The 26,135-nt window shown below is 55.0% G+C and overlaps 1 protein-coding gene across 1 annotated transcript in view; it reads left to right on the forward strand.

Annotated features, from left to right (window-relative positions):
* Positions 1-26,135, forward strand: part of TOM1L2 (target of myb1 like 2 membrane trafficking protein) — a 71,854-nt gene that overhangs the window by 31,086 nt on the left and 14,633 nt on the right. The window contains 8 exon segments of the mRNA XM_070389634.1: positions 8,473-8,557; positions 12,536-12,614; positions 16,012-16,161; positions 17,891-18,025; positions 18,928-19,062; positions 19,799-19,915; positions 24,561-24,680; positions 24,682-24,695. Coding sequence (XP_070245735.1) covers positions 8,473-8,557; positions 12,536-12,614; positions 16,012-16,161; positions 17,891-18,025; positions 18,928-19,062; positions 19,799-19,915; positions 24,561-24,680; positions 24,682-24,695 — 835 coding nt within the window.

A 26,135-nucleotide genomic window follows, 5' to 3' on the forward strand; every position in this document is an offset into this window, starting at 1 on the left:
CGTGGAGTGGCGCTGTCCTTGGGCAGGCTTGTGGGGCACGGCTTTCCAGGCCAGAGAAGTCCCAGTGACCTCCTCAGAGCTGGACGCAGATATGAGACCCCTTAGCAGGCAGAGTCCTCAAGCCCCTGCTGGGGTTCCCGCGCTCACACTCGGGCAGATGATCTACCTTTCCCTGAGGTGAGAACTCAGCTCCACTAGGTCTTCTTATCCCTGTGTTTCTTCTCATGGCCATGGTCAGGTTTGGTAAAGCCATACGTCAGGCCCGGGACGCTGACTTCACCACTTCTGTTCAACGTAGTCTTGGGAGTCTTAACCAGAGTAGTTATAGGAGAAAAGAAAGGAAGGGCATCCAAGTGGGAACAAAAGAAGTAAAACCATCTCTATTCACAGATGATGTGACCTTGTATGTAGGAAACCCTAAAGGTTTCATGAAAAAAGAAAAAAAAACTGTTAGAATGAATAAATAGATTCAGCAAAGCTGTAGGATATGAGTCAACACTCAGCTGTTTCTCTACACAGCGAACAATCCAAAAAGGAAATTAAGAAAGCAATTTTATTTATGATAGCATCCAAAAGAATAAAATCCCTAGGAATTAGCCAGGAGGTGAAAGACTTGTACACTGAAAACTGCAAAACATTGCTGAGAGAAATGTTTTTGTTGTTGCTCAGTCACTCAATCATATCGGACTCTTCCTGGCTTCACGGACTGTAACCCACCAGCCTCCTCTGTCCACAGAATTTTCCAGGCAAGAATACTGGGGTGGGTTGCCATGTCCTCCTCCAGGGGATCTTCCCGACCCAGGGATTGAACCTGCATTTCTCGCATCTCCTGCATTGGCAGGCTGACTAAGCCACCTGGGAAGCCCAAAAGAAATGAGAGAAGATGAATGGAAAGACATCCCATATTCATGGACTGAAGACTTCATGCTTTGAAGCTGACAGTACTAACCCAAAGTGATCTGCAGATTCAATGCAATCTCACTCAAAATCCCATCAGCATTTTTTTTTTTTTTTTTTTTTTGCAGAAATAGAAAACTCCATCCTAAAATTCATATGGCATCTCTAGGGACTCCAAATAGCCAAAGCAACCTTGACAAAGGACAAAGATGGGACTTCTCTGGTGGTCCGGCAGCTAAGACTCCTGAGTCCCAGTGCTGGGGGCCTGGGTTCCATTTCTGGTCAGGAGACTAGATCCTGACCAGAAAGATCCATGTACCTGAAGATCCACGTACAGCCAAATAAATGTTTCTTTCAAAAATAAATAAAAATAAACATACTAAAAGAAAGAGGGATAGCATAGAAGGACTGACACTTCCGGATTTCAGAACTTACCGTCATTAGAGCAGCGTGGCCCTGGTACAGGGAGAGATGGAGACCATGGGATGAAACAGGGAGACCCGAGGCAAATCTTCCCATGGATGCTCAGCTGATGTCTGACACACGTGCCAAGACCAGCCAGTGGGAGAAAGACAGTCTTTCCAACAGATGGAGCTGGGAAAACTGGGTGTCCACACGCACAAGAGTGGAGTTGGAACCTCACCTTATACCATCTAGAAAACTCAACGATGAATCAATTAATAGCTAAATATGAGCTATTAATAAAACTATAAATGTTTTAGGAGAAAACAAAAAGCTTCATGACCCTGGATTTAGCAGTGCAGAGTGGGAGAAGATACTTGCAAAGCATGTATCTGCTAAAGGATTAATACCCACTTCTGTGAGGTTCCTAGAGGATCAAGTTCAGAGACAAGAGAAGGGTGGGTGTCAACAGCTGGGGGAGGGGTGAGGAGTGAGGGTTTCAGGGGACTGAGCTTTGGTTTGGGAAGATGCATCATTTCTGGAGGTGGTGGTGGGGACGGTTACATGTACTTGCACTTAATGGCCCTGAGCTGTGCACCGAGAGGCAGTTATGGTGGTACATTTTATGTTACATATATTGTGAAAGTGAAAGCCGCTCAGTTCTGTCTGACTCGTTGCGACCCCATGGACTATACAGTCCATGGACTTCTCCAGGCCAGAAGACTGGAGTGGGTAGCCTTTCCCTTCTCCAGCGGGTCTTCCTGACCCAGGAATCAAAGCAGGGTCTCCTGTGTTGCAGGCGGATTCTTTACCAACTGAGTTATAAGAGAAGCCCACGTATATTTTACCACAGTAAAAAAAAAAAAAAAAAAAAATCACCAAGAAAAGAAGAAAAAGTGTCCATAGGCCAGTATGCTGTCAGAGCAGAGTCGGGGACTGAGGGGGTCAGAGATCACCAGACCCGCTACCTCATTTGACAGAAACAGGGCTCAGAGGAAGAAGCAGAGGAAGCTGGGTCCAGGGCCCAGGGGTGACGTGGCACAGCAGGACTGAGCCCAGTCTGCGGGTGGTGGGGCAGGGACTCCGTCTGCCTGCCTCCCGCTGCCTGCCAGTGCACGACCCTCGGCAGTCATCAGCTGGATGGCCCTGTCCAGGGACCTCCACCCCCGGGAGCGCGTCTGCACCTGCTTTCTGCCCCCAGGCTCTGATGGGAAGGTTCAGGGTGGGACCAGGCAGGGCTGCCTCACCTGCAGCCAAGGTCCAGAGCACGATCTCCATCAGGCCCCTGCCCTTGCCCTCTCCAGCTGCGGGGTGGGGACAGGGGCTGCCCCAGTCCCTGAGGACTTCACATTAGCCCTGTCTGGTCCTTCCTGGCTTGTCTGGTCCTGTGTGCCCTGCTTGCAGGGGCCTGCTGTGGTCTGGCAGTGTGTGTACCACTGCCAGGGAGTGTGTATGTGCCAGTGCCAGGGAGGTCTCTCTCACTTCCTCCCAGCTCCATAGCACCAGGGCTCCTAGGGATTGGGTCCCCAGGCTGCCAACGTATACATGGTCTGAGGACCACCGTGTTTTATTTTGCCTCCAAGTTACAGAGGAAGCTGCCTCTGGAGTCTCTGGGCTGGTCAGATTATACTTTGTGCACCTTCTTCCGGCCCCTCCTCTGCCTTTTAAGAGGGTGAGGGAGGAGTGGGACCACCTGTTGTAGAAAAGGACACCCCATGAAACGGGGGCACCCCTGAAACAGAGGAACACCTCATGAAATGGGGGGACACCCCTGAAACGGGATACCCCATGAAACAGAAGGATACCCCATGAAACGGGGGGACACCCCATGAAACAGGGGGGACACCCCATGAAACGGAGGGAGTCTCTAGTGAAAGGGGAGCAGCTGCAATTAACATCCACCAGGTCAAGGACCCAGAGAAGAGGCGTCCATGGCTCTGAGTGCGGTGTTGGGACTGAGTTCTTTCCACCTGGCTGGTCCTCCTCACCTGCCTCACTGGCCTGAACCCATCCAGAGCCTAGAAGGCTGATCTCAGGTTGATGGGGCATGTTGTCAGATGAGTCCTGCCTGTGCAGACTCCTTTTCTCCTCTCCACCCCCGACAGGAAGCAGCCCAGCCACTCTGGGCTCCTTCTCACTCTTGATTATGGAGGAGGTGGAAGATTCGGCTGTTTCTCCTCCAGGCTCACCAAGAGGCTGCTGCTGAATGCAAAAATGCTAACCCAGCCCTCTTTAGCCTTCTGGTGCTGGCTGCTTCTGATGTTGCTGTATTTCACATCAAAGTGTAGAAATCAGCAGCCAAGAAACCAAGCCCCTGGACTGGAGTGTCCTCCCAGCATCACGGCCCTGAACTTCAGAGCATATGGGAGGGACATTGTGGGGCGGGGGGTGGGCTGCTACTGGAAAAGAACCTTGCCATCAGAGTCTGGACACCCCAACCAGGATGGAAGCTCAGAGCCTTAGCCACTGCACCGCCAGGGAAGTCCCAGGATTGACATTCAAGGCACCCTGGCCCCCAGCCCACACCAGGCAGGGGCAGCCTTTTCTGAATGGAGAAAATGCCATGGCAACAGCATCAGGATGACAGGCTCTGAAGGTTTAATGGGCGCTGTGTCTGCCCCTGCTCCACCCAGCCCTGCACAGCCCTGTCCAGCTCTGCCTTGCCCCTGGCCGTTAGCATATCACTGGAGACCTCTGGAAGGTCAGCCCTTTGCTGCCCGGGTCACTGGCGCTTTGATCTGTCTCCATCCTGGGGGCTGGCTGGCGGGAATGACTTGCTCCCTGACCTCTGGAGCATTGTGTTTTTGCCGTTGCACCAGGATTTATTTATCTTTGGTTTTGACAATTTATGTGGTAACAGAAATGAGCCTGAACTTGGCGTCCTCTGGCCTGGGGAGGGAGCCAATGGGTGTGGCCACAGTTGGAGGGCAATCAGATCCAGCTTGGTCCCATGGCGGGAGTTCTTTTATGAGGAAAGGAAGCCGAGAAGCGCTTTGAGCTCCTTTGTCAGCCTTCCCTGCTTCTTCTGTCTCAGCCGAGCCAAATACCCACAGTTGTATGTCTGTGGCATTTCCAGCAAAATGAAAATAAAGAGGCATTCTTCTGAGGTCGATTCTTTATAATCAAAAGGAGCCTCTATCTTTTGCTGGAAACTCAGAGCCCAGTGATTGAATAGAGGGTGCTGACCCCGAGGAGAGGTTCTCACGCCTCTGACCCCCTTCCTGGTGGTGGGGAGGAGGGGTGGGGAGGTTCACTGATGGAAGTTTCCTCTGTCAGGCCTCCAAGACAGTGTCCCCTGGCCCTGCCAGTGTCCCTTGTTCTCTCTTCCTGAGTCTGTGTGTGACACATGCTGAGATGGGACAGACCACAGGCGGACGGTGGCCCTTTGGCCAGCTGGTCTGTCCCCTCACTGGCTCCGAAGGGTAGCAGGTGAGCTGCTTTACTAGGAGGCTGCAGAGGCCCTGCTGTGTGTGACCCCAGGTCGGGGGGTCCCCTCCTCTAGGGGTAGGCCCTTCAGAGATCCGAGTGGCAGAGTGAGCAGGGGGCAAGGGTCTCGTCACGGACTCTCCAAACGTTGCCTCGCGCTGCCCTCGCCTCACACGGCCTCTGCGTCCAGTCTTTCCGGCTCCGGACTGGATGTTGCTTTGGCCGTTCTGCCTGGGTGCCTGCCCCAGCCCCACCCCCATGACGATGTCCCCTGAGGGCCCAGCAGTGCTGCTTGCGGCTGGGTGGCATGGCCTCTCCTCCGTCCTGACCTTTGCCTCTCTTCACAGGCCCCTGGCTCCTCCTCCCTTCCTCCCTCCCCATGCTTTCCTCCCCCAGTGAGGTGCCTGTGTGCGTGCTCAGTCGTGTCTGACTCTCTGTGACCTCACAAACTGTAGCCCACCAGCCTCCTCTGTCCGTGGGATTTCCCAGGCAAGAATACTGGGGTGGGTTGCCATTTCCTTCCTCAAGGCGATCTTCCCGACCCAGGGTTGGAACCCACGTCTCCTGTTTCTCCTGCATTGCAGGCAAATTCTTTACTGCTGAGCCACCGGGGAAAGCCCCCCTAGAGGAGGGGGATTCATCAAATGCTGCCTCTGCTGCAGCCAGGTGACACCATGGGCCCTAGTGAAGGGCCCCTGGCCCCCACCCAGCGCCCCGCACACAGGGCCTCATCCAGCCACTCTCGCCCCTGGGGTGGGCTTGCTCCTTTTGTGGGGTGGGGAGTCTTTGGGTGTCAAGGATGACGAGTAAAGAGTGTGAAGAGGTTGAGGATACTTGCTTTTTGGTAAAGACTGAAGCAGTGAGGATCATCCACACACACCACAGGCCAGGGCACTGATGTCTGGAGCTGTGGCCGGGTTCCTGGAGTGTGGTGACTGCTGTCAATGGAGCGTGAGCTCTGGGCTGCATGTGCAGGACAAGCGTGCCTTCCCCGCAGCTGTGTCCAGTGGAACCAGCCGCTTCCAGTGTGCACAGAGGTCGTGGGGTTCACACTGTCAGTGGACGTACATGTTGTATGAAGTTTTTGTTAGTTAAAGAGGCTGGTGACTGTCTTGACTGTCTCTCTGGAGAACTAAACAGTTTGGACAGGGCAGCGTTGGGTCCAAACTCATGGTGCTGACAGCTGGGGCCCCATCAGCAAGTGCCCAGGCATTAGACAGACAGACCCAAGACCAGATGTCAGTGCCTGTTCAGCTGTGTGATCCTGGCTAGTGTCTCAACCTCTCTGAGCCTTGCTTCCTCTAAATATGGGAGAGAATACTGCTTGCCCTAGGATTTTAAAAAAACGTGTTAAAATAGGTATAACAAAATGTGCCATTCTAACCACCCTTAAGTATTAAACACATTCATGTGGTCGTGCACCCACTCTCTGGACCTTTATCATCAACTCTGTCCCCAGTTCAGTAGTAACTCCCTACTCCCTCCCCTATCCCCTGGCACCCACCATTCTACTTTCTATGTATGAATTTGATTGCTTTAGGAACCTCCCATAAGGGGAATCATGCAGTATTTGTCTTTTTGTGTCTGGCTTATTTCACTGAGCATAATTCCCTGGAGGTCCCCTCATCTTGGAGCAGGTGTCAGAATTCCTTCCTTTTTAAGGCTAAGTAATATTCCTCTGTGTGAATCTGCACATTCTGTTTATCTGTCATCTGTGTCTGGACACCTGGGTTGCTCCCTGGCTGTTAGGAATAATGCTGTTGTGAATACAAGTGTGGAAATATCTCTTTGAGGTGCTGCTGTCAGCTCTACTGGGTGTGGACCTGAAGTGGAGTTGCTGGATCATACGGTAGTTCTGTTTTCAGTTTTCTGAGAACCTGCCAAGGTTCCCACAGGGACAGCTCGTCATTTTCCATCCACACCAGCAGTGCACAAGGGTTCCAGTCTCTCCACATCCTCACCAGCATTGCTTATGTTCCTTTTTTTTTTTTTGATAACAGTCATCCTAGAGAGAGTGAAGTGATATATCATTGTGGGTTCAATTTGTATTTCCCTAATGATTAGTGATACATAGCATTTTTTTTTTCAGGGACATGTTGGCCATTTGTATATCTTTTTTAAAAATTAATTAATTAACTTGGCGTGGCAGGGCTTAGTCGTGACATTTGGAATCTTTTGTTGTGGCGTGTGGGCTTAGTTGCTCGGAGGCATGTGGGATCTTAGTTCCCGGACCAGGAATTCAACCTGCATCCCTTAAATTGCAAGGCAGATTCTTAACTTCTGGAACACCAGGGAAGTCCCTGTATATAGGTTTTTATTTTATTTTTGAGAAATGTCTGTTTGGGTCCTTTTGTTGTTGTTGTTCAGTCACTAAGTTTTGTCCGATTCTTGGCAACCCCATGAACTGCAGCCCACCAGGCTTCTCTGTCCTTCACTATCTCCCAGAGTGTGCTCAAATTAATGTCCATTGAGTCGGTGATGCCATCCAACCATCTCATTGTCTGCTGCCCTCTTCTCCTTTTGCCTTCAATCTTTCCCAGCATCAGAGTCTTTTCCAATGAGTCGGCTCTTGGCATCAGGTGGCCAAAGTACTGGAGCTTCAGCATCAGTCCTTCCAATGAATATTCAGGACTGATTTCCTTTAGGATAGACTGGTTTGATCTCCTTGCTGTCCAAGGAACTCTCAAGAGTCTTCTCCAACACCACAGTTCAAAAGCATCACTTCTTCAGCCGTCAGCCTTCTTTGTGGTCCAACTCTCACATTCATACATGACTAGCAGGAAAACCATAGCTTTTACTATACAGATCTTTGTCAGCAAAGTGATGTCTCTGCTTTTTAAGACATTGTCTAGGTTTGTCATAGCTTTCCTTGCAAGGAGCAAGCGTCTTTTACTTTCATGGCTGCAGTCACCATTCCCAGTGATTTTGGAGCCTAAGAAAATAAAGTCTGTCACTGCTTCCACTTTTCCCCCTTCTATTTGTCATGAAGTGATGGGACTGGATGCCTTTGCCCATTTTTAAATTGGGGTTTTTGTTGTGTTTGAGTTGTAAGAGTTCTTTGTTTATCCTAAAAAAATATTAGCTCCTTATCAGCTTTGCAGATATTTTCTAACATTCTGAACATATGTTACTCTGTTTTTACTCTGTTGATTGTGTCCTTTAATGGCCAGAAATGTTTACATTTTTATGCAGTCCAGTTTATCTGTTTTTTCTTCTGTTGCCTGTGCTTTTGGTGTCATATCCACGAATGAAATTATTGCCACATACAATATTATGTGGGCTTCCCAGGTGGTGTAGAACCCATCTGCCAATTCAGGTGATGTAAGAGATGAGGGTTTGATCCCTGGGTCAAGAAGATCCCCTGGAAGAGGGCATGGCAACCCACTCCAGTATTCTTGCCTGGAGAATCCCACGGACAGGGGAGCCTGGCAGGCTATAGTCCATGGGATCGCAGAGAGTCGGAGATTACTGAAGTGCCTTAGCACCCACACACTGACATCATGAAGCCCTCCCCCTGCATTTTCTTCTAAGAATTCCAGCGCCTGGGAGTTTAGTGACTGAAGGACAGTATTGGGGGTCACCCCTTGACCCCCTGTCCCAGGTGTTCTCTCGGAAACAGCCCTAGAGCTGCTATTGGCTCAGCCCATCTGCTTGAGGGGGCAGTGGGGTGCATCCGGTCCCCACTCTTTTCTGCCAGGCCCCTTATTCCAGGAGAAATGTAAAGCAGCTTTCTTTCTGAATTTGCAGAAAAGGCAACAGATGGCTCCCTGCAGAGCGAGGACTGGACATTGAACATGGAGATCTGCGACATCATCAATGAGACGGAGGAAGGGTGCGTGTCCCCTCTGCCCTCTGGGCAGGTGGCCTGTCGACCATGGAGTCCCACCTGGCAATGCTCGGATGCTCCGCCCTCCCGCCGGCGCCCCCAAAGGTGCTGCTGGAGTCAGAGCAGTGACCCCCTCTTTAATAACCTGCTTTTAATCACAAGTGAAAATGAAGTTGCCTGGTTACTGAGTCCCCTGCAGCCGATCCTCCCTCCCCCTCTGCAGCCCTGGGCTGTCTCTGCCCTGCTTTGCTGGACTGGATGGAGCCCCGTGAAGAAGAGAGCCCTCAGGGTGTTTAGTGGGCGGTGGAGCAGGGAAGACCTGCCAGGCCCAGGCGCCCCCACCCCTGTAACGCCTGGTCTGTTCTGCTGCTGTGTTTACATCCTCTTCTGCATCACAGCTGCATTCTGCATGCACTTCTTCCAAATTCGTTGGTCTTTGACTCTCTATCTGCACCATAAAAATGGAATTTATGGTAGTAGCACCCTCATCAACCACCTCCAGACCTGGGCAGCTCCAGCCCTTGCCCTGAGCTCTGTCCTTACTGGCTTTGCCATGTGGAGGCTGGGGACCAGCCTTCTGATTTCACTAAACAAATATTTTCTGAGTGACCACCTCATACTCAGCCCCAGGGGACAAACAGACTCCCTCGCTCGGCGCTGACATTCCAGAGCAGGGAGGCAGGCCGTGAACAAGACACCCTGGTCAGCTGGTGACTCAACTGTGCAGAGCTGAGCTGGGGAGGAGAGGGCAGTGACCACTTGTGCACAGTCACCGAGGAGGCTGGGAGGCAACGGGGGCGAGGGGCTGCCCCTGCCCTGGGCCCCCACCCTGTATCCGGCCCTGGTTCTGCCAGCCTGTGCAACGGGGCCAGCCCCTTTGAGTGTTGAGGAAGCTGAAGCTTGCCCTGGTTGGCCCTCGCCCAAGGTTAGCACAGTTTGGAAGGGCAGATGCAGGACGCAAGCCCTGCTGACTGGCTCCAGCCCGGAAACTCTGGGTATGCTTCCTTCATTTATTCAGAGCTCACCTGGCAGGTTGGGGTCCTGGTGGGCACAGGTTTGATGTGCTCTTCCACAGGCCCCTTGCTGGGCTTGCCCTGATGCCCAGCCTAAGGTAACCTCCAGCCTGGGGCATTGTGTAGCCACCCCTGGTGCCCTGGGCCCTTGGTCACTAAGCAGCAGTGCCTGGCAGAATAATAACCCCTAACCCGGATGTCTTAGATCCTGTTTCCCAGGCATCCCTGGACTACTAGTCAGGTGCAGGCACCTGGGTTTGATGAATGCTCCCAGAAGAGTCTCATGGTGGTTCTGGTGAGGATCATGGTCATTTTTATGACCATCTCGGACCTTCCCCAGCTCACAGAGTCCTTGTGCCCAGCCTCTACGCTGGAGGAGCCCAATAACTGCAGTGGAGCAAGGGAACAGCTAGGAGGGGTGGCAGGAAGGGAGTGGGGGCATCCAGGGTATGAAGGGGGTGCAGCCTCGTCCTCCTGGGAGACAGGGAGGAAACAGCTCAGAAGCAGCAGTCCTGGTGCCGAAGGACCAGATGTCTTCAGGATGACTAGAGGAGCGTGGGGTCTGTGGAGACTCTGGGGAGGCCAGCTCCTGTGGCCCCAATCTGTCCCCCAGAAGCTGCCGGGTACGGTATCCCCTTCCTGCTCTCAGCCTCTGGGTCCCCGCTCTCCTGCTCCTGGCTCATGGCTGATCTGCTACTGCAGGGAGCTGTGTGGGGCCCCCGACAGGACTTGGATCCTATCTCCAGGCTTCTCCCTGGGAGAAGGGTAAATAATACTTGCCTTTGTGCTCCCTCTCAGGCAGCACCTTCCCTCTAAGTTGGGAGCTACAGCATCTCTGATTTCCCTCCATTCATCCCCCATTGGGAGCTTGTGTGCTGTGCTCCCTGAGCCGCAAGTGAGTGCAGCCCTGGGTGGCTCTACCCATTTAGTGCTCCGTGGAAGTTCAAGGGGAGGGGATGAGACTCTACTTGATGGAGCCTTTGAGACAGGAGAAATCAATCACACTCCTGGCCTGAGGCCATGGAGCTCCACCAGCTCAGGTCCACAAAGTCCTCAAAAGCAAGAGCTTGTCAAGTCCCTTTTTGCAGAAATCAGCACCTCTTGTAGGAACTGCTGCCACATTGCACACACCTCCAGCAGGGCCTCTCCCCAGGGCAGTGCTGCTGCAGCCACACAGACACAGCACACACACACAATAAACAGACACACAAGAGCACACACACAGCACATACAGGACACACACTGCACACACATGAGCACACACAGCACACAGAGCACATACATACGAGCACACACGGCACACTGCACACACACAAGAGCATACACACAGCACACACATACACAGCACACACAACACACAGGAGCACACACAGGGCACACACTGCACACACACAGGAGCACACACAGTGCACACACATGAGCACACGGCACACACTGCACACATACACACACTGCACACACGAGCACACACAGCACACACATACAAGCACACAGCACACAAACACAAGGGCACACACACACAAGAGCACCCACAGGGCACACGCACACACTGCACACATGCACGAGCACGCACACACAATACACACAAGAGCACACACAGGGCACACTCAGTGTGTGCACCCTACACACATACACATACACTGCACACACACAAGAACACATACACAGCACACATACACACAGGGCACACACATGCACTGTGTGCACACACACAAGGGCACACACATGCACTGTGTGCACACACTACGCACAAGAGCACACACAGAACACACACACACCTCCGACAGGGCCCTTCCCCGGGAGCAGAGGACTCCTGTGGGCAGCCTGACTGCAGGCTGGTGTGTGTGGTTCCTTCTGGAAGCCTCTGCTTTCTGTCTAACTGGGCTAATTGGCAGAGCTGCTCCCTCCCCTCCCCCAGCTTTCTCACACACTTTAAAAGGACATTTTTGTTTGGCAAGTAGGTAACAAATATTTCTGAACTATCAAGATAGGAGGGCCCCAGTTTAGACCTAGATTATGCTGACCTGCAGGTGGGAGCCCAGTTCTGACAGCAGAGGGCAGGGGCTCCTGAGAGAAGGTGATGTGGTGCTGGGGGTGGGGGTTTCATGCCCAGGTCACTCCTGGCACCACGGCTTTGCTGAATCCTGGCTGAGAGTAAATGACACAATGTGTTAGACACAGGGCTGCACCCAGTACATGCCCTCCTGGGCAGGGTGGGGACCCACCTCCCAGCCATGTCCGAGGTGTCAGGAAGAGTGTGTCCTGGACGGTCAGCATATGATGCAGCCGTGTCAGCTGGAGGCCCTGCAGTTTTGCCCCAGGAAGCCTGGTCAGATCTGGAGCCTCAAACCCACAACTTCTGGACTTTTGAGCAGACTTACTTCAGTTTTCTCAGGGAGAAAGGTGCTCCCCGGAGCCAGAGGCTGGACATCCAGGCCTGTGCAGGGACTTGGCCAGGTTCCCTTCTTGAGCCCACCTGCCAGCCGGCTGGTCATTCTTCTGGAAGAACCATGCTTGCACATGATGCAGAATTCAAGGAGGCCGGAGCCTGCGTGTGACCCCAGGAACAGTCCCTGCTCCTCAGCCCCACGCCCTTCCTGGGGCAGATCCCTCCAGGGTCCCCTCCCTGTGGACATCGGACATGTGTGCTGGGTGCTCCTTGTCCTTCCGAGCTCATGTGGCAGCGTCCCCTCTGCCCGGCTCTGCAAACGATGCTGGTCCTTATCTTTGGACCTGTGTGAGGAGCTTCTGCGTTCCTCAGTGCAGCTGCATGGTACTCCATTGTGTAGAGAAGCATGGTTTAATTTAACCTGATTCACGTTGATGGGCATTTCATTTGTCTGCAATCTTTCTCGTTTACAAACGGGCAGTGGCAAATAAGGTCATGTAAATGCTGTTGACACTATGGCCCTGACTCTGCAGGGTGGTGCCCAGGCAGGATTGGCAGGGTCTGCACTTGTCTCTTCTCTAGGCCCAAGGACGCCATTCGGGCCCTGAAGAAGCGGCTCAACGGGAACCGGAACTACCGGGAGGTGATGCTGGCGCTGACTGTGAGTGCCCCTGCCCCTCTCCCAGGGTGGGAGCGTGGCCAGGAGCCTCAGCCCAGACAGCAGTGCCTCCTGCTGCTGCCCCAGTGTCTTGCCCTCTGACATGCGTGAGCCCAAGTCTGATGACATGCTAGCAGGGACGAGGCTTGGACAGCGCTGTCCAGTAGAAGCCCCCAGCAGAGAAGCCCCAGGCCTGGGCATGGGTCCCTGTTGTTCACCAGTCTGCCAGGGGACACTGAGGCCAGCTGCTCCTCTGGGGTCAGCTCCCTCCCTGTGAGAGTGCCAGCTCCCCCTGAGCACCTGCCCAGATGTTATACACTTTCCAGAAACCTTCCCAAGTAGGTTTCCTCATCTGCTTTTAAGGATGAAGAAACGGGCTTGGAGAGGCCCCAGATTTGCCCAGACATCACAGCTAGTGAGGTGCCGACTGGATTAAGGGGTAAAAACAACATCGCTGCAGAGGGTCTTGGGAAAATCAGCAAGTGACTCCTTTCAGGAAAGAACAGACCAGATTTTTGCCTGTCCTTGAGATGTCAGAGGGCTTCCCAGGTGGCACTAGTGGTAAAGAACCCCACTGCCAGTGCCAGAGACATAAGAGATACAGGTTTGATTCCTGGATCAGGAAGATCCCCTGGAGAAGGAAAAGGCAACCCACTCCAGTATTCTTGCCTGGAGAATCCCAAGCACAGAGGAACCTGGTGGGCTATAGTCCATAGGGTTGCAATGAGTCAGATACCACGGAAGCAACTTAGCATGCACATAAGATGTCAGAAAATTAAAAGGGATGGCTTCCAGTGTTATCTCTGTCTGGCAACCTAACATTTTTTCAAATGTGGTTAAAAACCTGCCTGCTGATGCAGGGAACCGGAGAAGGCAATGACAACCCACTCCAGTATTCTTGCCTGGAAAATCCCATGGACGGAGGAGCCTGGTGGGCTGCAGTCCATGGGGTCTCGAAGAGTCGGACACAACTGAGCGACTTCACTTTCACTTTTCACTTTCATGCATTGGAGAAGGAAATGGCAACCCACTCCAGTGTTCTTGCCTGGAGAATCCCAGGGATGGAGGAGCCTGGTGGGCTGCCGTCTATGGAGTCGCACAGAGTCGGACACGACTGAAGCACCTTCACAGCAGCAGCAGCAATGCAGGGAACACAGATGTGCCACGGGGCAGCTAAGCCTGTGTGCCACCACTCCTGAGCCTATGAGCTTGGTGCTGAAGCCCGAGCACCGAGAGCCTGTGCTCTGCAGCAAAAGAAGCCTGCTCCGTGCAACTAGAAAGAGCCCCGTGCACAGCAAGAGACCCAGAGCAGCCAAAATAAATACATAAGTAGCTTCCGAGTGTGCACCGCAGTACTGTAGGTTATAGTCACCACGTTCTCTGGACCCAAGAACTCACCCACCTCACCACTGAGACATACCCTTCACCAACCTTACCCCATCTCCTCCACCCCCAGCCCTTGGCATCCACTGTCCTAACTCTCTGTTTCTGAGTTTGGAGTTTTTAGATTCCACCTGTAAGTCATATCGTACATTATTTGTGTCTGATTTATTTCACTTAGCCTAATACCCTTGAGAATCATCCCTGTTGTTGCAGAGGGCAGGATTCCCTTCTGTTTATGGCTGAATAATCTCCCTGTGTGTGTGTGTCTGTGTCCCGTTTGATTTTCTTCGTGCATTCATCCATCAGTGGACACTTAGGTTGTCTCCATGTCTTGGCTGTTGTGAGCAAGGCAGCTGTGAGCATTGGGGTGCGTGTGTCTCTCTGATAACCTGAAAGCATTTCCTTTGGATGTCCACCCAGGAGCGGGATTGCTGATCACTCCGACTGAATCAGCTTAGCAGTAGCAGGACCCTCCTGTCTGCTCTCTGTGGTGGTGGCACCAGTTTACATTCCCACTAGCAGTGCACAAGGGTTCCCTTCTCTCCACACCCACACCAACACATACCTCTTTTGTCCTCAACATTCCTCAGATATTTCAATAGAATTTAGATTTTTCTTAAACTTTTTTCAGATAAAACAAACAAACAAAAAATGCAATGTTAAGAACCACTTAATAAACTCACAACTTGAAAAATTAGATAGAGACTTCGCTGGTGGTCCAGTGGCTAAGACTCCACACTCCCAATGCAGGGGCCCCGGCTTCGATCCCTGGTCAAGGAACTAGATCCCTCGTGCCACAACTAAGACCCGGTGCAGTCAAATAAATAAATATATTTTTTAATTAGGCAACAGATAAGGTGTGAGGTGATAGCTCATTGTGGTTTTTTTCCCCTTTAGCCACGGACTTTATTATTTGAATATTTGCAGCTTTCATTCTATACACAAGTTTCTTACAAAACTCTACATTCCATCTTGCTCAGTCACTTGACTCTCCATTTTATGCCACCTTTTCATGAAGGGATATTTCCCCAAATCACCATCTGTCTGATTGTGTATTTGTTGTTGTTCAGTCACTAAGTCGTGTCCGACTCTTTGCAACCCCATGGCCCATGGCCCTCCAGGCTCCTCTGTCCATGGGATGTCCCAGGCAGGAATACTGGAGCGGGTTGTCATTTTCTTCTCCATCATTGTGGTTCTGAGTTGCATTTTCCTAATGAGCAGTGATGTGGAGCTTCTTTTCAGGTGCCTGTTGGTCATCTGTATGCTTCTTTGGAGAAATACTTAAGTCCTTTGCCCATTTTTAAATAGGATGATTTATTTTTTTTGCTGTTGAGTGGTGTGAGTTCCTTATATACTTTTGGATATTAACACCTTATCAGATTTTATTTTGCTGATTTTTTTTTTTTTTTTTTTGCCTGCTCATGGGCCTTGGCCGCATTCTGGAAACTTCCCATGTGATTCAGGCCCTCAGGCCATGGGGAGGGGTTCACTTCTTTGGCAGAGCAGCCTGCAGTGGGCTGTGCCAGCCAGGGCCCCTTTCTTCTGCAGCTCCTGCTCTGCTAGGCTCTGGGGCCCCACTGACTCTGTCCGGGGCACTTTAAGGACCAGATGAGGGGACAAGACCCTGGCAGAGATTGCCTGTCATCTGAGGAGCTCGCTGATCTTGGAGGAGGGTGGCCCATGCCTCAAGGCAGGCAGAGATGGGGGCTCAGAGTAGGCTGCAGGCCATCCTGGCGGCTTTCTCCCATGAGGGCCCATGTCTACCAGCTATTGCTGTCCACTCAGAGGCTTGTTTCTGGGGACGCTCAGTCATTGACCCCACTGAAACCCCAGCATCCTTCTTGTGCAAGAGCTGGTGCCTTCTGACTGCTGTGTAGCCCAGGGATCCTGGCCAGCAAGGGGCACCTGTGCCTGGAGTTTGCCTCTGGAGGAGCCGGTTGGCAGGACAGTCCAGGCAGGAGGTGGCTATCTGCTGCCCCTCAGTCCCGGTGGTGACCTCTCTTCCTGCCCGCATCAGGTGCTGGAGACATGTGTGAAGAACTGCGGCCACCGCTTCCACGTGCTCGTGGCCAACCGGGACTTCATCGACAGCGTCCTGGTCAAGGTCATCTCTCCCAAGAACAGCCCCCCCACCATTGTGCAGGACAAGGTGCTTGCTCTCATCCAGGTGGGTTGGTGGCCCTGGGCCTCTCCCACCGCTTCTGTAAAGGCTCCTGGTCCCTGCCTCCCTATTGAAAGTCTGAGACCCCCACCTTGTTCTGGAAAACCCCTGCTGATTGGGTGACCCGCTCGGCCCTTGGCTGGGCCTTAGGTGTGGGCACTTGCAGGTGGCCCTAGTGGCTTGTTTGGGAAGTCTGACCCCCTCCAGACTCAGTCCCCCCCCAAACAACTTTGTCCTGTGCTCACAGCCACCCCGCATGGAGGAGAGCAGGTGGACAGATGGAGAATGAATGGGGTCCTCAGCCTTCCTTCCCAGTCCCCGCTGGCTCGTGGCCATCTCCCAAGGCCCGCATCTCCCCAGAGAGCAGCCCAGCCCCGCCCCACCCTGGGCCTGGCCAGGCTCTGTGGAGAGAGGACCTGACCCAGCAGCTGGGCACACATTGCCCTCCAGTGCCTTCAGGGGCCTGTTGATGGCTGTTGGGCAGGTGCCCTGAGGAGTGTCACCGACTGGAAGGGACAGTCGAGATCGTCAACATCACTTCTGTGGGGGGAGCCCTCCTGCAGAAGTAACGGCGGAGGCCGTGCTGGAAGTAGCCACTGCGCCCCTGTTTCTCCCCAACCTCCCTTGAGGCTGTGGGACGTTCTGAGATCCTAAAGTTTAGGTCCGAGACCAAAAGCTGGCCCGTTTTTGAAGGTGGAGTCGCAGGACTGGCTGGGTTTGAATCAGGTGGTGCAACCGGGGCAGCTGGTGGAGGCGGGGGCTCTGGGTGCTCCTCCTCTCCTGCCGGTGCTGCCTCTGTGGCCCTGCCGCCCGCCAGCGTCCAGGCCACACTGCAGTGTGGCCACCGCGGGCCATCCTGACGTGGGCGTGAAGTCCCTGCAGGTGCAGATGGGACAAGCAGACCTCGGAGGCCGGGCTCTTGGCAGCAGGGTCTGTGGTTCGTGAGACACAGTAGCCGAAGTGAGTGAGTCTCTTTGGAAACTGACCTCGCGGCTTCTGGTGGTCAGCTGGTGAGGGACAGGTCTCTGACCTTGGGTTGGCTGGAACCCTTCTGGAGTCAGGGAGGCAGCTGTGCCCTGTTCCAGTGACAGAGTTGGCAATGGAGCAGCTCTGCCTCCTCCTCTGGGCCTGTTTTGTTGGGGGTTCCTCTGGTGGTACTTCTTTTTTTGATATATTCTGTAACTTCTGAAGAACAGAATTTAAAAAAAAAATTTAACAGTTCCATGAACCAGTGATGAGTGGCAGTCTATTGAAACGTGTGTCCTTTCCTCTCTGGGTTGTCCTGATCTAACAGAACCTGGTGGCTGAGCCTCCCTGTGGACTGTCCCATGAAGGCACACGTCCCCCGACTCTGTGGGCAGCTCCTGCTTTCCTGCCCTGGCTGCAGGCACCTGCCTGTCAGACGGGTGGCCGGACAGCATGGGCTCTGGGCTCCCTGACCTACTGAGGAAGCCGGGGGTCAGCCTGGACCTCCCCATGCAGAGTGAGGAGGCCACACTCCTGTCCCCCATGGCTTGCAGCCAGTCATGGTCAGGTGTATCACCTGGGCTCAGCTCCAGGACTCGGTGGGGGAGGTGGTTTCTTGTCTCTGCTCTAAGAAGCGCCCCATGCTGGACTCGGTTTTGTGCTTTGTTTCCATCTGCATTTAGCCTGGCAGTGCTGGCAGGAGGAGCAGAGTGGCTGGGCTGCAGCCCTGAGTGTCCAGTACCACTAACAGGTCCGTCCTCCCCTCCAGGCATGGGCCGATGCCTTCCGGAGCAGCCCTGACCTCACGGGGGTTGTGCACGCCTATGAGGAGCTGAAGAGGAAGGGTGTGGAATTCCCCATGGCCGACCTGGACGCACTGTCCCCCATCCACACGCCGCAGCGGGTGAGCCTCCCAGGAGCCCACTGCAGATACTCTCTGGGTTGTTCAGCCTGTCAGCAGCTTCCTTAGAGCTCTAGGGTGTCTCTTGTTGACAATAAAGTGGTGTCAGAGGGAGACAGCTGGCTGTGGGGGCTCAGTGGCAGCAGTGTCCCCGAGTTTTCACCCCATCATGGGGGCTGTGACCCCAGGGACCAGTGAGGATGCTGTCAGGAGGTGGCTGCTCCATCCTGGGAGGGTCAGGTGCCTGCTGTGCAAGCAGGTTGTCCAGTGTGGGGACTGCATCTCCCTGGGGCCCGAGCCCCTCTGGCTCCACTTCTGCATTGCAGATGGCGAGGGGCTGATGGCCTCACTGGTCACAGGGCAAAGAAGAGCTTTCAGGCTTTTCAGGTCAGGTTAAGAGGCCATCAGGGGCTCAGAGGGAGCACAGGGACCTGGACTTTCCAGCATTTCTCGCGTGGATCCACCAGGCCCCTGGCTGTGCTTTGTGGGGTAAACAGACGTGTTTTATTTTTCGAGTAATAACAGAATGGTATTGTTCATATGATTACAGAGGACAGTCGGTAAATTGCATGATTACTATTTACATTAGTCTACTTGCAAAGGCCAAAAAGTCATCTTCTGGTACCATGTAAGGGCTCCGGAAGGGCTCCTCCATAGCAGCAGGCCCTCTGCTCAGACCCCATGGTGGTCCTGACAGAGTGAGGACAGCCAGAGCCCTCAGGCTGCGGGGTCTGCCTCTCTGGGTTGCGTGGGATGACTGTGAGGTTAGTGGGGGAAGGAGAGGTGGGGGGCGAAGGGGTCAGGCTGACATGCAGTCCTGGGCTGGGGGCAGTGTTGGGGGTCGGTGCCAGGCCAGCCGCATGGGTGACCTGGGTTGATAGAAGGCTTTGTGGTTGCCCTGCCAGAGCGTCCCGGAGGTGGACCCCGCCGCAACCACGCCCAAGTCCCAGTCGCAGCTGAGGACGAGCAGCAGCTCCTACTCAGCCCCGCAGGCCCCAGCTCTGAGCACCGCGGGCCCCATCACTGCCAATTCTGAGCAGGTACTTGTGCACTTGGGGCCACGGGTGACCTGCCAGCTGTCTGTGGTCCCCTCCCAGGAGACAGACCAGGCCTCCCTGGATGGAGCTGGAGGCGGGGCTGGGGAAATGGGAGGGGGGAAGGGGGATGGGAGTGGAAGCACATGGCCAGGGCAGGGTGGGCAGGAATCTGGCAGGAGCTGAGCTGTAAACAGTCATGACCCTGTGTGGCCTGCAGAGGCTCAGATCTACCCGGTGAGAAGGCTGTCCGCTGTGGAGGCAGAGGTGGGAGGGACCCCACCATGGCCAGCACGTGGCTTCCCTGCCCTGGGAAAAGGGAAGGTGGACACATTTGCAGGTGGATGGCCACCAAGACCCTCTCCTGATGGGCTTTCTGTGCTGGGGAGCTGGCAGTTGGGATCTGCCCCCTCCCCAGGTGGGGGCTGGAGGGGAAGGAGTGGCTCGTGCTGGCTGCTGTGGTTAGACCTTGATTCCTGGGCCAGAGTCTGCAGCTGTGAGTTTCCTGGACAAGGCCCCCAGCCCTGCAGGGACCTTGGGTGCCATGTTCACTAGCATGTGAAGGAGCAGAAACGGGCCTGAGAGGCTCGTGTCCCCTGTAGGCCCTGCTCGGCCCCCTTGCCCCATCCAGGTACTGCCCCTGGGGGCCCCAGCTGTCGGCACCCCCACGCAGGCAGACGAACGAGGCCATGTCCAGCTCACTGACCAGCCCCTGCTCCCCCACCGCCCCCCGGCCCCACAGATTGCCAGGCTGCGGAGTGAACTGGATGTTGTTCGAGGAAACACAAAAGTCATGTCCGAGATGCTAACTGAGATGGTCCCTGGGCAGGAGGACTCATCCGATCTGGAGTTGCTGCAGGTGAGGGCGTTCGGGCCGGGGTCACAGGAGGTGGCTCAGGGTTTGGGCCCATCCTCGAGAGGGACCGAGCTGGAGAAGCCCGTTAGCGGCCCCATGCATCCTGGAGCCGTCAGAGGCCAGTCCCTGGTGCTTTCTTCTTTCTTCTTAAAAACCTGTTTTCCTGGTTACAAAATGCCAGTTGTAGACTATATACCCATCGAAAAAGAAAGGAAGTTCAAAGGAGAAAATGGTTTCCTTTAATCCAGCGTCCACATATAAGCACTGTTGGTTTTGGTGAATTTTCTTTCAGACATTTTTTCTGTGTTTATTCCATATGAGGCGATAGTACGTGTATAATTTTACGTTTTGTTTTGTTCACTCAATGTTGTCACAAACGTGCAGGGACCGTCAACTCTTCCTGTTCCTAGGGGCTCCTCGTGAGACATCTGGGGTGATGCTGAGGTCCTTGGGCCAGGGTGGCTCATGTCCTTGCCCACTGGCCACCTGTAGGTCCCGGAGCCTGGCAGAAAGGGGTCTAGGAGTATGGCTGGCCACAGGGCTCCTGCCCCGTGTCCTTCCAGCCCCTGAGGACGGGGTGGGGAAGCCAGCCTAGAGGTGTTTGGGGTGTGGTCCCTGCCTGGAGGCACTCAACCATGGGCAGCCCATCTCTCTGGGCCCAGGCCCACCGGCTGTTCTCGACATGGAGTGGAGGGTCTCCCAGCTCGCCCACATGCCAGCCACGCGGCGGCCTCCACCCACGGCCTGAGGGGATCTTCCAGGCGTTACCCGAGGCTCAGGAACTGAGAGGGCCTCCTGAGGCAGTGTTGTGCTGTGTCAGCACCAAGTTCCTGCTGACCAGTCTGCAATGGGCAGAACGGAGGTCCTGGCAGCGGGCATAGTGGAACAAAGCCAACGCCAAGCAGAGAGCATGCAAGCTGTGTGTGTGTGTGTGTGTTCAAACAAGACGGCTAAGGCTGAGCAGGCAGCATGCACTCTGTGTGTGTGTGTGTGTGTGTGTGTGTGTGTGTTCAAATAAGACAGCTAAGGCTGAGCAGGCAGCATGCACTCTGAATGTGTGTGTGTGTGTGTGTGTGTGTGCGTGTGTGTGTTCAAACAAGACAGCTAAGGCTGAGCAGGAAGCATACACTCTGCGTGTGTGCATGTTCAAACAAGAGAGCCAGGGCCGACCAGACAGCATGCACTCTGCGTGTGTGTGTGTGTGTATGCATGTGTGTTCAAACAAGATGACTAAGGCTGAGCAGGAAGCATACACTCTGCATGTGTGCGTGTTCAAACAAGAGAGCCAGGGCCGACCAGACAGCATGCACTCTGCGTGTGTGTGTGCATGTACGTGTGTGTGTTCAAACAAGCCTGTCAGCCAAGACACACAGAACCTGATCTCTCGGCGTCAGCTCACAGTTTTCAAAAATAGGTTGCTTCCCATGACGTTTCCTTCCCCTCTGTTCTGCTCTGACTCCAAGCCTGCCCACTCGCTGCTGTCTTATGAACCAAACAGTAGGGATGGCCCTGGGTGCCAGTGGGAGGCTGTCCTCTTGGCATGAAAGACTCACAAGCCGGCAGCACTATGAGCAGACAGGGTCTGCTGGCTGCTGGCTGTGCCTCTCAAGCAGTCCCCGACGCCCCCCTCCTCCCTTCCCCCACAGCCAGGAGCCAGCCAGGCGGGGTCTCCCAGGGGTCAGGGCTGCACCGGACAGCAAGGCTCCACGTGGGAAAGTGCCACAGTCTGCTGGCAAAGGGTCGGGCTGGAGGGCCGCCAGACTGCTCAGGGCAGAGCTGTCCAGAGCTCACGATGGGAATAAATGCGCTTGTCATCAGCCCAAGTGTTCACACCAGCAGAAGCTGCTGCGGATTTGAGTGTAAATTGCTGGGTAGGAGGTGTAGGACACGGGAAGAGGGAGGCAGAAGGTGTCAGCGAGGCACACCACAGCAACGACCAGCATCTGGGAGGGTGACCAACGGCTTCCTGCATTTCACGAAGGACCTGTGGAGCGGCAGGAGCTGGAGCAAGGTGGGCGAGGCGAGGCTGAGTCCCCCCAGGATGGTGAGGCCAGGGCCTGGAGTAGCACAGATGCCTTTCTCTGGGCCGGAGAGACCCGCTGGCAGCTGGTCCAGCCCTGCCCTATGCTGGCCCCCTGACGGCAGCTTGCCTAGCACCCTCATTCCTGAACATCCTCAGTGACAGGCCTGGGAAGCACCTCCTCCTCCAAACACAGGATTCGGATAGCCTTTGGGAAGCAGCTCGACAGAGCAGAAGAGCCGCAGCTGAGGGGTGCCCGGGTCCCTTTCCAGGAGCTCGTGACTTGGAGCCTGGAGTAATCGCTGCCCTGGCAAAGGACTGGAAAGCAGCTGAAAAGTCACCAGCATAGGGCCAGGCGCAGCTTGTCAGAGCCAGTGGGGCTGTGCATGCTTGTTCATTCACGTCCAATCCCTGCCTGCGGCCCCACCAGCTGAGCATCACGAATTCATCTCCTGTGGGGCAGGTCCTTCACTGCTGTGGTCGGCTGCCCTCCCTTGCTGGTGTTTCTCAGCAGGAGGCAGTGCTGGGGAACCTCCATCTTCCTTGAGAGCTCTCTAGCCATGTCTCCTGGCTGCGCGTGGGCTCCAGGTCTGGGCCTGAAACCTGAGGCTCTGCCTCTGTCTGCTAGAGCTTGGCCCTCAGTCGCACTCGGGAGTCCAGCCTTTGGAATCCTTGGGATCCCGGTGCTGACAGCCACACCCCTGCTGCCCCCAGACCAGCCTCTGTAGCTTTGTCTGCAGTTAGCGATAATATTTAATTAATCCAATGGCGTCCAGAACAGGCATTCCTTCACAGCTGTCCCCCAGCTCCTGGAAGGCTCCTGTTAGAAGCCCTGCCCCACGTTGTCTCTTCAAATAGTAGATGGTTTATCTTGCTTCTTGCGTCTCATTTCAATAGAAGCCTAGATGGCCAGGACCATTTTCTCCAGAGAAACCTAGTTGACTATGTGTTCAGCTTCATTATTCCCCTCTTGTCGTCAACAAAGACTTTCTCTTCCTCCGTCTCCTCTGCAGCTGCAGAGCGCAGATCTGCAGGACCCCATTCCCTGTTCCTGGGAACCCAGCAAGATGATTAAAAGGTTGTTCTGCAATGTGGGGATGAGAGTGTCCCTTAAAGAGAAGATGAAGGTGTGGGGATTAATTAGACAGGAAAAGGATATTTTGCCAGGTGCTCTGATGGATGGAGGGCGTTTGCACCAAGAGTGGTGACCAGCTGTTCACCCCGCTGTTGAGAACCAGACCCAGGAGGCCAGACAGAGACTGTCTGCGGTGAGGACATTCCTGTCTAAGCTAGGGCCGGTGGCAGGCTCTGGTCGCCTTGTCTCAGCTCAGGACCGGAAGAAGGTGCCTGTCTGGGTGGCGTGGAGCTGGAGGGAGGCAGGAAGGTCTGCCTGGAGCCGCTGCGTCTGGCTGTGGATGATCGCTTGGAGGCCCTGAGGGTGGCCGGCGGGTGTCCATGGTGGCACAAATCTTTATGCTGTGGTCTTTCTTACTTATACAATCTCTCTCTTTTTTTCCTTTGTAATTTTTTAAGATAATAACTTAAAAATTTGAAGCAAGGAGAAGGTAAAACTTTCTCTGTGCAGAGACCCCAAGAGGCCCCTGATCTGGGTCCATGTGTAGGTGAAGCTCCATGAAGGGCCCCTGGGCGCTGGCGCAGGTGTGGCGCATCCAAGGCCCTGCCAGTGGGTTGGGGGCTGTCTTGCCCCCTCCGCTTCAGCGGAAGGCCACAGGAGCCATGCACCAGTGCACAGCTTTGGGTCTCCTTCAGAAATCATCTAGTGCCTCTCAAATGCTCTGTAGGGTCAGGGAACCCTTCTCCAAGAGTAAAACTGTACAGAGACCTCTAGCATATTAAACAGGTGAAAGCAGATGACGCACCCTGGCTGTCGTGGCCGGGGCCAGAACCCTGGGTAGTGGGCAGGGGGCATGGGAGGGCTCTGGGCAGAGCTTCACCTCTTCTTCCACCCGCTTCCCGCCCCGGACAGCTGAGGGTCAGGACTGCTTGCTGTAGTCCTGACACCCCACAGGGGCTGGGCTCCTGGGGAGACTGACTGCAGTCCCGCCTTCTCCAGGCCGGTGCTGTCCCTTCTTCAGGCAGGTGTGCCGGGTGCTGGAGCCGCTGCCTGCAGTCCGCGGAGGGGCTTGTTCTGCTTGAGCTTGTGGCGCCTCCGCTGGGGTGGGTGGGAGCCTGGCTTTGCTAACTAGAGGTGGGGGGTGGTGGCTGGGGGCGTGCTGGAGGCGCTGAGTCGGGGTGTGTTCACAGCGCACAAGCAGTCTTGGCTGGTGCCCAGAAAGCGTTGAGATGCGTGGGGATAGAGAATGGGGCAGCCTGTCCCAAGTGATGGGGTGGCGTCTGTCATGTTCTGTTGAAGAGAGGAAGCAACTGCAGGGAATCGTGTTCTCAGGTTTTACAAGCGGTCTGTGTAAAGTTGTTCTCCGCACACAGCAGAGCGCACGCTAGAACGCTTGTTCATCTACTGGTGGGGCGGAGCAGGGGGGTCCTCCGGGCCTCGCGCACACGCCCGGCCTTGTGGTGGCTTCTAGAGCATGGGCCCTGGGGTGGCTTCTAGAGCCGGCACGCGCCGCTCTGAAGCGAGCCCGCGGTAGCCGGGCCGTGTGTCCGCAGGAGCTGCACCGGACCTGCCGCGCCATGCAGCAGCGCGTGGTGGAGCTCATCTCCCGCGTGTGCAACGAGGAGGTCACAGAGGAGCTGCTGCACGTCAACGACGACCTCAACAACGTCTTCCCTGCGCTACGAGAGGTGGTGGGGAGGGGGAGGCGGGGGGGGCCGGGGCCCGGGGAGGGGGAAAGGTCTGTGGCAGGGGCGGGGCCCGGGGCGGGGCAGTCCAGGGAAGGGGCCGGGGGTGGGGGCGTGAAGGCAAGCGCTGCCCTCCGTGAACCTCAAGCTGGTCCCATGTCTCCCGCCCAGGAAGGAGAACTGCCGGGAACCCCTGGTTCCTGCACCTGCTCCTTGGAGGAGCCCCTGAATCTGCAAAGGATTAAAGGGGGAAATCTCTACCAGGGAAGATTTCCTTTCCCATATTTGGAAAGGAGAGACTGTCCTCTTCTTTGCAACGTCAGTCTCTGGAGGCTCTGAGGCAAGGGGTGTGAGTGCCACGGGTCGCTGCTGCCACGGGCACTCTCTCGCTCCTCCTGCAGACAAGTCAGTTTGGGGTTCAAGGTAGCAAACCTGCATATTCTCTCCCTTCCCCGAGCCTTCCCTCTGGAAGAAGTGTGGGATCCAGGCAGTGTTAAGCAGGCAGGTGGTGGTGAGCGGGTTCCCACCCTGGATTTGGAGGGGGCTGCCCTAGGAAGCTAGAGAAAGCGATGGCACCCCACTCCAGTACTCTTGCCTGGAAAATCCCATGGACGGAGGAGCCTGGGAGGCTGCAGTCCGTGGGGTTGCTAAGAGTCGGACACGACTGAGCGACTTCACCTTGACTTTTCACTTTCATGCATTGGAGAAGGAAATGGCAACCCACTCCAGTGTTCTTGCCTGGAGAATCCCAGGGACGGGAAGCCTGGTGGGCTGCCGTCTGTAGGGTCGCACAGAGTTGGACACGACTGTGCGACTTCACTTTCACTTTTCACTTTCATGCATTGGAGAAGGAAATGGCAACCCACTCCAGTGTTCTTGCCTGGAGAATCCCAGGGAAGGCGGAGCCTGGGGGGCTGCCGTCTATGGGGTCACACAGAGTCGGGCACAACTGAAGTGCCTTAGCAGCAGCAGCAGCCCTAGGAAGCACTTTGGCCAGGCCAGTGTTTTGCCGTCAGGATGAGGTGGCCTCCGGGCTGCAGACCCTAGCTGGACGACCTGGCGTCACAGAAGGTCCACATGACCAATGGGCATCTGGGCCTCAGGCTGGTTTTGCTGTGAGTGCCACAACTCTGGGCCTTGTTTCTGCTTCAGCTGTGGCGGCAGCAGTGGGTGGCCCTGTGTCTGCCAGTTGGGTGATGGGCCGACCATGGTAGGAATGCGGGGCCATCCGGGGCCCCGAGTGCCAGGGGGCACAGGAGTAGAGCCGGGTCGGGGGGAGCTCCACTCCCGACCCCAGAGCCCTGGGCCCTGCTCTGCGTCTCCCGTGTCTCCAGTTTCAATGGGCTGAGCTTCTCACCCGGTAAACCCATCTCAGGAATAGGGTAACGGTAATACACAGGGCTGGCAGACCTTCTGGCCAGAGAGCCTCTGACAGGACTGACT

The sequence above is a fragment of the Bos mutus genome, chromosome 19 (assembly GCF_027580195.1).
Source record: "Bos mutus isolate GX-2022 chromosome 19, NWIPB_WYAK_1.1, whole genome shotgun sequence".
Classification (NCBI taxonomy): Eukaryota; Metazoa; Chordata; class Mammalia; order Artiodactyla; family Bovidae; genus Bos; species Bos mutus.